The 10,468-nt window shown below is 40.0% G+C and overlaps 1 protein-coding gene across 2 annotated transcripts; it reads right to left on the bottom strand.

Moving 5' to 3' along the window:
- Positions 1 to 374: 374 nt before the first annotated feature.
- Positions 375 to 1,190, bottom strand: RB195_013414 (uncharacterized protein; the record flags this gene model as incomplete). 2 transcript variants are annotated; one of them, XM_064203211.1, is made up of 5 exons in its annotated part: positions 375 to 464; positions 573 to 648; positions 711 to 817; positions 971 to 1,108; positions 1,170 to 1,190. In XM_064203211.1, the coding sequence occupies 5 exons, from the start codon at positions 1,188 to 1,190 to the stop codon at positions 375 to 377; spliced, it is 432 nt and encodes a 143-aa protein (XP_064059092.1). The 2 variants fall into 2 exon arrangements, with proteins under 2 accessions (XP_064059092.1, XP_013296637.2); XM_013441183.2 differs by lacking the exon at positions 1,170 to 1,190 and having other exon boundaries at positions 971 to 988.
- Positions 1,191 to 10,468: the final 9,278 nt, after the last annotated feature.

Below are 10,468 nucleotides of genomic sequence, written 5' to 3'. Positions count from 1 at the left end.
GGAAGAAATGGACGGAATCACCCTCCTCTCCATAATCTACTATCCCCTATAAGAATACTCCACCTGAAATCCGTACCACCTCAGATTCGTGGAGTGATGCCTTTAATTGCACTGAGTTTTTGAGGGATACCACATCTCTTGGTTTTCCCTAACTTTTCTACAAGTGACAACAAGATATCGGAAAAATCCTTTCATCTTCTTCTGCTTGGTCTGCTCTGTTTTGAGCATAAATGTTAGAAGAGATTTTCCTATTAGATATTGGCCCGCAAATCTTCAAAAATGAAACCGATTCAGTGCTTGTGAAACTTTGATAATACACGCTATCTTATTGATCTGAGATTTACAAAAGCTTTATTGTTTGCCCAATGTGAAGTTCACTCCTTGTCGTCAAAGAGGCATATGAATTTGTGGTATCCCCACTGGAGCAGGTAGCCGCATCCGACTGCCTTTCTTGAAGTGCCCAGCTGAAACAAAGATCAGTGAGACTATAGGCAGAGCAATGGAACTATACTAGCTATGTCGAGAGTTAAAAATTGCCAAAAAAATATCCGAGAATGCAAGATGTTTCTCACATGAGGAATGTATTTTTCCCAGAATTTGAGAGCAGCTTTGTTCACGCTAGAAGGAGTGTCTCCGTCTTTCGCTTCACTAGAATTCAAAATGGAAACGATGAAAATCAACAAAATTGAGAAAGAATGAAAACTTATTACACTTCAAAGATGAGAGGATACGTTTTGGTAGCTTCTGTGAACTGGAAGTCTTTGTTGGGATCCTCCAAGATCATTCCTGAGGCTACTTCGAGTTCGCATTTGTATGCCTTAAAAGAAGAGGCTACATTTTACCGCCATACAGAATAAACCGAATAGGTCACACCCACTACTTCGAAAAAAAACCCGCGAAAGAAACGGTCAAATCCGAGGAAGCTGATTATCACAATGGACCTATCTGGACAATGTTTCCGAGAACTCACCAACTGACCAGATTTCATCAAAGGCTTGATACCATTGTACAGTTGGTCTCTCGTGTTGTCGTTGAGCCCGTATTTCTCATCATTGCACATGGGAAGCTCATCCTGGAGGCTTCCAGATAGAGAAACAGCGAAGACAACCTAGAACGTAGTGTGTGAATAGTGAACGAAGTACGAACGAGGTACGAAAAGGATAACTTACAAAAGTGAGTGCGTACTGCATCACTGACGGCCTGCGGATTCTGTATAAAAAGAAGAGAAATAATTCCACTTAAACGCAGGAAAGCAATATAAACGGCCGCGAAAAGACAGGCGGAGGTGAACATATAGGAGGAAAGCTATTCTTTGTTCAAAATTTCATGTTTCTATTCGCTAAAATTAAGGGTAAATGAGTCCGTCCAGTGCAGCTAATTCTAGCATGATTTACTCCGTCTGCAAAGGTCGCGTTTTCCTAATATAGACCACTGGAACAGAGTTAATTACTAAAAAAAAACTCAGCTCTGTGGCAGCCTTCCTTTTGTGCTGAGTTTTTTTTTCTACATTTTTAACACCAGATCCTTCAATTTTTTGATAATCTTTCAGAATGAAAAACTTGATAAAACAATTTAAGAAATCACAAAAGTCGTTATGGATGAAAAGTGGAAGTGGTTGGGAAATTAAACTTCAAATTTCACCTTTCTGTTGAACAATAATTACAGTTCTGTGCTTAGACTTAAGGCATCAATATTTTTAGGTAGAATTCAAGTGAACCCCAGAAGACGAATGACCCATCAAAAGCGTGCGAATGAAGTTGACTGTCGAATGAAATGCGGATTAAAACGCTTGGCAACAAATTCCATAGACTTTGGGATTTACTTCAAATTGTAGTTAGCAGATGATAGCTTGCCGCACCAGCTCTTACAGAAGCCTTAAAAATCTCCTTAAGTATCGTCATTACAGAAGAACTTACGGAAGCGTTCACCGGAACTGATTTTATTCGGTGTTCGAGGTTGTGCTGCTGCTACATTTGCAGGTAATTTATACCATTTATACCATTCTGTTTGAACAGATGTTATGCTAGCAATTCAGAAATTGGAAGCAAATACAAACCTTCAATTATATGTGAACTATTTTTACATATGACTATGCTACGATACCGTATATTCTGCGGCGCAGTGCGTGAAAACGATAAAACTGACAGAATAAATGAAGGCCAATCATTATTTCAGTGAGCGAATTTTAGAGACCTAAAAAGAGCGAATTTCTGATTCTTAGATCTAAGACCTAGTATTAACCTTTACACAATAGTCTTATATATGTGAACAATTCTTCAAAAATGGTTTGTTTGGTATATTCTCGAAGAACTTACGCTAAAGTATCATCCCAAATACTTCTTCCGTTCACATTTAAACTTGCATACTCCTCATTCTTTTTAATACACATTTTTACTTTAAATTAGAAGGAGTAGGAGAGGCCATTTTCATTATCAGATAATTTAGAACTGACTGAACTATCCTGTTTTTTTCCGAGCGTAACAGTCCTTCGTCCATTACCAAGTCGACCACAATAGAGTGATCATTCGGAAGAAGGAAATTTCAACCGAATATCGATCAAATTGAATCAAATTCCAATCAAGATGTCCTGTAATCTTACCTATGTAGTAAGTAGCCAATAGCAGGCTAGGGATCCTGAGGTAAACGATGCCGATGCCTCAGATTACTTTTCATCATACTGCCCTACCGCCTTTTACTACTACTCCACAACAGAATTCCTGATGAATCACCACAGATGCTGTGGTGGAGAGATAATTGAAATTAATCATATTGTCTCTCAGGTCCGGATAGATGTGGTGATTCATCAGGAATTCTGTTGTGGAGTAGTAGTAAAAGCTAAAAAAAAGAGATTCATTTGGTGTATAACTGTGGCGTAGCAATCAATTCCAGATGACAGCGTTCCCTGCAGTGCATAACCGTTGGGTTCGTTTTTCTGCAAGGGTATATTGATATTGCGTCATGGGCAGAAGTTTGTTTTCGTGTTTGAGATATTGACAAAGTTTAAAAACATGATCATGCGCATGGGAACATTTATTGTTCGATGGAAAATTACTTTGACCACCTTCTGCAACTCTGTTCATCCAAATCGCCCACATATGTTTCTTTCGGAGAAATCATGGAATAAAACGTTCGTTTAGACAATTGCGGACATCCTCAAAAAAGTTTCAGGATCATGGAACACTCAACGTTCTTTTTGCTCCAGTATTATGTACTCTTTCGTTTGCTCAGGATCCTACATATGGATATACACAAAATCTCCCTCCCCCGCCTCGACAGCGATGGAGTCATCCAATTCTTGTTTTTCTTCCCCTGAAAATTTCGCACAGTCTGCAATAACTTCTGCTCCGTCCCCGGATTCTGTCGATCATGAGACCTTGATAACATTTTGTGGGGTTCCCTTACTTTGCCACGAATTATAAATAAATGGTCAGTCAGTGCATACGGAACAAAAAGAACATATATGCTTTAATCTAAAAAAGGCAGAAAAGGCAGATGGTCACTGAGCTCGATCGTATCGCTGGCTCCTTGCTTTTTTCATGCTCTCTATCCACTACATAGTGATAATTGTTTTTCCGTATTCTCGGAAGGAAGATTAAGTACTTTTTGCGTTCTGCTCAACATTCCTTTTTAATGTTCAAAATTATTTGGTTGAAGTAAAGTAGTTTGATATCATTTGTTTACCATAAACGCACGTCAATAATTAATCTTCAAAAAGAAAGTTTTTTTTTATTTCTATGGTACATTAATAACTTCTCTAATTCACACACACGCACTTTTTCCAAGCCGTGAAGACACATTTTGTCGTGAGGAGAGAGCTATGTATTTACAGGCTTTGCCAGGCCGTTTTTATGTCGAGTCCATCGACACAAGTAAAAAAAAATAATTGAATAATTTCTTTCTGAGATAGGCATTTTTCAGATCCTAAGGTTCACAACGCAGCACACCATATGCCTTAACAGGGGTTTATCCTTAACCTTCATGACATTACAATATAGGAAGGTGATCAACGGCGTACTACTAAGACACAACCACTACAAATACGGGAAAATAACTAACGTTAACTACGAACAACAGTACCGCCAATACTGTTTATTCGATGATCACATAAGAAAAAAGAAGGAGAAAAAAGAAGCATTAACTATCGAAACCTCGGTAATAGTGTGCAAAATAGAGTCATGATGGTGTATCAACTAAAAACTAGTCGAAAATTCATTGCTGGAGATTTATAGATAGTGAGATTAATCGCAAAATAAGGATTAAAACCAGAAAAGTAGCGCTGGGAAATGAAGTTCTGGCCTGTTTGTGCAGCAAAAAATTTACGAGTAGCAAAAATACTTAAGGCAATTAAGAGAGTGAGGTGTATAGACGTGACGTGCTCAAAACGTTACGCCACTGATGTTGTGTACTAAAGTTGGACTTCAGAGACATGATATCACAAAATCGACGATCTTGCGATCCCTTCCCGAAATAAAACGTAAGCGTATTCACTTCGAATTCCACCTAATCTTTCAGAAAAACGGTGTGCGGGACGATATTCTCGATCTTTTTTCCGCGAGATACCTGATAACATCTTTTCCTTACTCCAGTTCCGCTCCAATAGCAAGCAACAGACATCGGTGGGCATGACTAGCACACGGCTGTCTTGTTCAAAGGAGCTGGAGCAGAACAAAGCCGCAGAATGGTGGCGTAGCCCTTCCGGATCTATATGGGAGCTCGACAAGCATCTCAAATCTGCTCTGACTTCCTCTTCCAGGATCATAGGACTGCCTTTCTATCGCTCACGCTCCCTCTCCCCACTAAGGCCTTTCTGACACTGTCCACATTGCACTACTGAAATAGTTTTACACGGTTTATCTTAATAGAACAATATTACAATGAGGTTACATGACCACAAAACAATAACAAGTACACAACTGATATAAGTGGTAGCACAATATATACACAACGAGAAATGGATTAGCGAAGCGGTCACATGGACACATTCTGTCCTGCAACGGCTGAAGGCTCCTAAATGGTGCAGCGATGTTGCTGTTGTTGTTGTCCTCGATTGGCTATCCAGCAGTTCTGATGTAAATGGTTTCCAAATTGTCTTTGGATTTGCACAAAAACACTATTCAATTCCAAAAAAAGAAGAATCTTTTCCGAAAAGGTCAAAATTAAACAAGAGACGCGACATTCCAAGAAGCATTCATCTAGGATGCAAACAGACCAGAAGCCAAAATGCTGAGCCGAGATCGTCACATAGTGGTCGGCTCGAGCGTCGAGCGCTCCTACCCGTAATTTTCACCCCTAACCCTGAAATGGGCAACGAGAACGCCAGAAAAAGAAACGACTGAATAACTCTTGCCTGCAATGGAAAGAAAAGGAGAGAGGCTTTTTGAGTTTATCACAGCAACTAAGATCACTAAATGGAAAACTTGCAAACCCAGAAGCCCCTCCCCTTTACGTATTGTCAGCGTAAAACTTAGCGAGCTATCGAAAACTATTACCGAGATCGTAAATCTTCACCGAGATTAAAGAAAAACACCCCAAAAGAACCTGGAACAGAGAAGCGGCAGTGTCGGCTGAAGCAGCAATGGCACGGAAGAGCATTCGCTACGGCCGTCGCAACGTCGAAAAATGTGAGGCAAAAATGACCTTTCTCATGAGTTTAGATGGGCGGGGCTGAAAAAGGTAATTAAAGACTCATGCCTCTACTCATGTCTACTCGACAGCCACGTCTATTTGTTTCTTCACATGTCATCCCAAAGGTCCTTCCTCCCAAAGTCCTATTCTAATTCGGTAATTCGGTGAAGAATCGTACTTTAACTGGTCCCAAAATAATCAAATGCGAACATTTGAGAAAGCTAATGCCAGTCCTTATCAACACAGTAGTGGGACTCCTCACTTGCTATCTGAATGGTCTAATGCAAGGCTCCCGAGCAATCGAAAACTAGCAAACCCGTTCTGTCGTGCAAGAATGGAGTTCCACTTGACACCGATAACCATCGCCCGCACTGGTCACTATGTGCTTATTACGAGCCCTCTCCTCTTCCTGTCATAAAAAAAAGATAAGTAAAAAACAAAAAAGATCAGATGAAGAACACCCATGCAATCAAGCAATATTTCTAAAATGGTTAAGCACCATTGAGAGAATTTGGAGTATATGGAGTAATATGGAGTATGGAGTAAAGAGTATGGAGTAAGGAGAATATTGAGTAGAATTTTGCCCATAACGCTATTTCAATGCACTAACTTAGAAGAAAATACATTCAACTACCTACCAATGCAGGAATTGCTCTTATCGGGAATTGGTTGCATTATAGTGATAAAACAAGCGGTAGTTTTTTTCCTAATTTTTTGGAGCTTACAATACGCGCGTGACCACATCTATCCTGACCTGTGTGTATTATGTATTACCGAATCACATCACAATTATCCCTCACCTCATTTTTTTCTAAGCGAATGAAGCGATAAAAGAGCTCTGTATCGGTGAGAAATTATCTGGCTACATCTTGAGGTACTGGTGAGACTTGTTGTCTCACCAGTACCTCAAGATGTAGCCTGCTGTCGACTGGTTAGTACATAGACATTTGGATGAGATTCCTCTATAACGTGAACGATATCAGTTTAAAATTTCATTTTTCCACTTTCCAAACCACTCTTTTGTAACCACGACTTGATAATGACTGGTGGAGCTAATTGTGATGCGTTGCAAATAAGTTTGAGTTCAAAGTCATCTGAGAATAGAAAAGCATCTCCTACATTTTCCGACTAAAAGTGAGAAGATAGGTAAAAAAAAGGAGTATGCAGGCTTTAGAATGAACGGAAAGGAATTAAAGATGGTAGCAACTTTCTCGTCCATACACTGACAGCAAATTTGATGCAAACAAGAAAATAGTATGAAGTATTATGCAAAAATGTATGATATTATGCTTAGGTCACAAAATCAAAAATCCGCTCTTTTTAATTCTCTACCAAAAAAATCATATCTAAAAAGGTTGGCAGGCCTTCGCTCATTCTGTCAGTGTTGTCGTCTTCAAGTATTCCACCGCAGCAAATTCTGCCATACATAAACATTAGTACATGGATGAGAGTTTGAACTGTAAACCATTATTTTCTTCCAGTTTCTGAACTGTTGGCATAACAAGCCTCTGTTTAAACAGTGAAATATGTTTCTACTAGTATAAATATACCTGCAAAATCAAACAGCCACATATTCCAAACCCCGAGTTATGTTATTTTCCGTGAACACTGTCGCAATTTCCTCTTGTGATTGTGTCAGCGATGTTTAAGAGAGATGTTTTCTAGTTAGAGCTCCTGCAAAAAGGTAGCGCCACATGGTCCATCACCCACCATCTGCAATTTCAAGAAAATCCTAATTAGATGGGAACGATGACTGAACCTGCAATCTCCTCTCTCAGTTGCGTAAAGCGGCGTACTTCTAGCATCAGTATTTCGAGTGCGCGTTCTATGACCTGCTTGAAAAACCGATTCGTCGGTCAAACTAGGAAAAACGGTGCTGTTGAATAGATGAACACGAACCCGAAAGTTCTTAGTCTTCTCCGCCACCTTGTATGTTCCCCAATCCGCTCGTTTCTTTCTCTCCATCACGGAGGCTTAGTTTTTAATTATGTCTTGACTGAGATATACACAGCTGCAATAATCGGGTATATTTGTTTCGATAAGTATGACATTAACAATCTACCCACTCCTCATTAAAATCGTCCTGTACGCTTTACGTGGAGACGAATACTTTTATACGGCAAACTCTGCCAAAATTTCTGATTGATGCTTGATGTTATCGAATATCGTAATCGTAACGAGGATGGATGGTGCGAGTGCTGGCCGTTTTCACTCCCACGTTCTCCCACCTGAGCCGTGTATCGCAAGAGTAGGGTAAATCAACAGTCCAGAATGGAAAAAGGAACCGCCAAAACTACTAGTTTCCAGCTTTCTGCTCAAGAAATTGCAGGTCGTGGGTTACTGTGGACGCTTCTATTGAAAGCGCACTGTAAGTACAGTGCATTTTTTGCTTCGGTAGCTCAGATGACTCCTGCAATCTACTGTATAAGCCTTCCCTTCAGAGTCATTTTGTCCTATTGCTGTATCGCGCATTAAATTCCAAAAACCATGGATAGGTTACAGGTGTGCAGTACCACCGGATTTGTTGGAAAATTTTAGGTCCTCGGGGATGGAGAAATTGACCAAATTCGTTGGAAAATAACCACAGACCTCTTCCTTCACAATACCAGTCATTCGGTTGACGGTTGTTGAGCGTACAAGTTTTCCCTGAATCAGTCCTGGCACAGCAAAAGTAGAGACTCCATCACCTTAGTCCATCTGCATCTCAGGCGGTCACAAGGTAGCTTTTGTTCTGCGGTTTGCTCCCTCGGGTTCAAGTAATCTGCGACTAACCGGCTGGGACCGTTTAATGAGGTAGGTGCTTGGAATTGTGCTGTGTTCCAGGAAAATTTTCAGTTGAAGGCAACGTTCCATGAAATTGACATAGTACAGAGACCCCAGGAGAAAGGCAGAGTTTGGGTTGTAGATTACGAAAACGAGGTCCGCTCATCTTGTCTTAACAACCTGAAAAATGCGTTGAGAGCCACTTCGGGTCCTACGAGTTGCGTTGGAGCGGTCTCCTCAGCAGTCTATTTATTGATTTTACACAAAATAGTTTATTTCCGATCGCTTGCTCGTGGACGTGGACCTGCACAGGACGTAGGAACAAACGCTGTCTTCCGCTCCGTTGTTTTTGCAACTATTGGGGAAATGACCGAACCCTTAAACTCTCGTTTCTGTGATCTACAATCCGAAATCTACATTTTCTCTGTGGTTTCCGTAATCTGTCAATTTTACGGAACGCAGAATTTAAGGGGTCTGTGAACAGCTAAGAGCTCTGTTTTATTCAAATTGCATTTCCAAATAAATCCCTCAAAGAAGTATATTAATTTTCGAATAATAGTGTTACTGTCCTTTCTTCCTTCTATTTGATTCTTTCGCTTCTGGAGATTATGGATATTGACTAATTGATTAATTTATCAGTAATCAATTAATCCAGCATACTATCGATCCCGGTTACTATGAACTGGCGTTGTTTTGTGAAATCTTTGTTATTTTGGTTGCTCATAACCTGCCCAGTTATAGTCCAAGAGTGCGGCAGAGTACGGTCTGCCCACTAAACTCTATCGCTCAGCTGTGCACTTTCCATCCTTGCCACTAATAACTATTCCAATGTATCACGTTGGTTTTTCCAATAGCATAGAACTCATAGACAAACTTATTCACTATACAGGAAATGTTTTACTTCTCTTTCCGATTTCGTAGTTAGAGGTGGAAGGGTATGTCGTAGACAAATCCTTAGGATGTGAAGAGTTCCTGTTGCTAGATTCACACAATGAGATTGTACATGTAATCGAACAGCAGTCTGAAGGAGGCAGAGAGATTTTTGGCGGGAGAGTTAGTCAGCGTTCTTGAGATTTACTTTCAAGCTTTTCCCGTGGATCCAAGCACCTCACGAGTTTTGTACGCTTCGTTTCATGCCCTAAGATCGCTATCTTGAAGGCGGCGGAACGATGTGAATGAATATGAAGAGAGGTTACATCGGGAGTTATACAATCCTTCAATACTCGTAAAGATAGGAGCAACATCATGTTGCTGCAATAGATTTGATTTTCTGATTTCATAATTATAGCAGAAGTGGAAAATAACACACATGAGACACGTAGCTTGAAACTCGAAAAATTACAAATGTTTGGTTTTTTCTCGGCGGCTCGCTGTTGTGGTTACTTCGTCTATTCGCATAGACAAATACATTCGGTGACGTTGTTCTTTGCTGATTGTTTTGCTTGGGGAGCAAACCGCTGCTCATGGCAATGGACACTTATTGGAATGTTGGATCCATCTTCATGATTGATTTACTGGAGTCATCAAATCAATTGAAAAGAATAATAACTTAAGTAAGAGAGGCAAAGAATAATCATCACTTCTTTACTTTTGCTTGCCTGCATTCATCATGAAATGATAAGGAAACTAATTTAGAGGATTGATGTTGGGTAGTAGAATAAGGGTATAATAAGGGAAAGATAGAAGAATAGAAGGAGTTGATAATTCCTTTTTGGGATTTGCTGGAACTATCATTTTTTTGAGAACTTCTTTTCGACTTTAATCAATAATTATAAAGAGTTATATATGTGCTCGTATGGAGCTCACACAATGATTTGCGTGGTAAAAATAGTTCACTCTTCTCTCCTAGTTTTTATCCTCTCAAAGGGGACTGGTACTAGTTGGTCATACACAGAAAGACAGAAGGCTTTGTTAAGGGCTTCGTCTCAAGATTTTACAGTGGTGCGAAACCCACAACAAAAGCGCGGAGTTCGAATAGTGGATTGCGAGCCCAGCATGATTCCGTTTGTGTTTCCGTCGAATCCTCGTAAAAAAAAAGTGCCGTAGAAGAAATCCCTGCCTATGAAATCAGTTACAATAG

The sequence above is a fragment of the Necator americanus genome, chromosome V (genome assembly GCF_031761385.1).
Source record: "Necator americanus strain Aroian chromosome V, whole genome shotgun sequence".
Classification (NCBI taxonomy): domain Eukaryota; kingdom Metazoa; phylum Nematoda; class Chromadorea; order Rhabditida; family Ancylostomatidae; genus Necator; species Necator americanus.
This window is presented reverse-complemented; position numbering and strand designations above follow the sequence as displayed.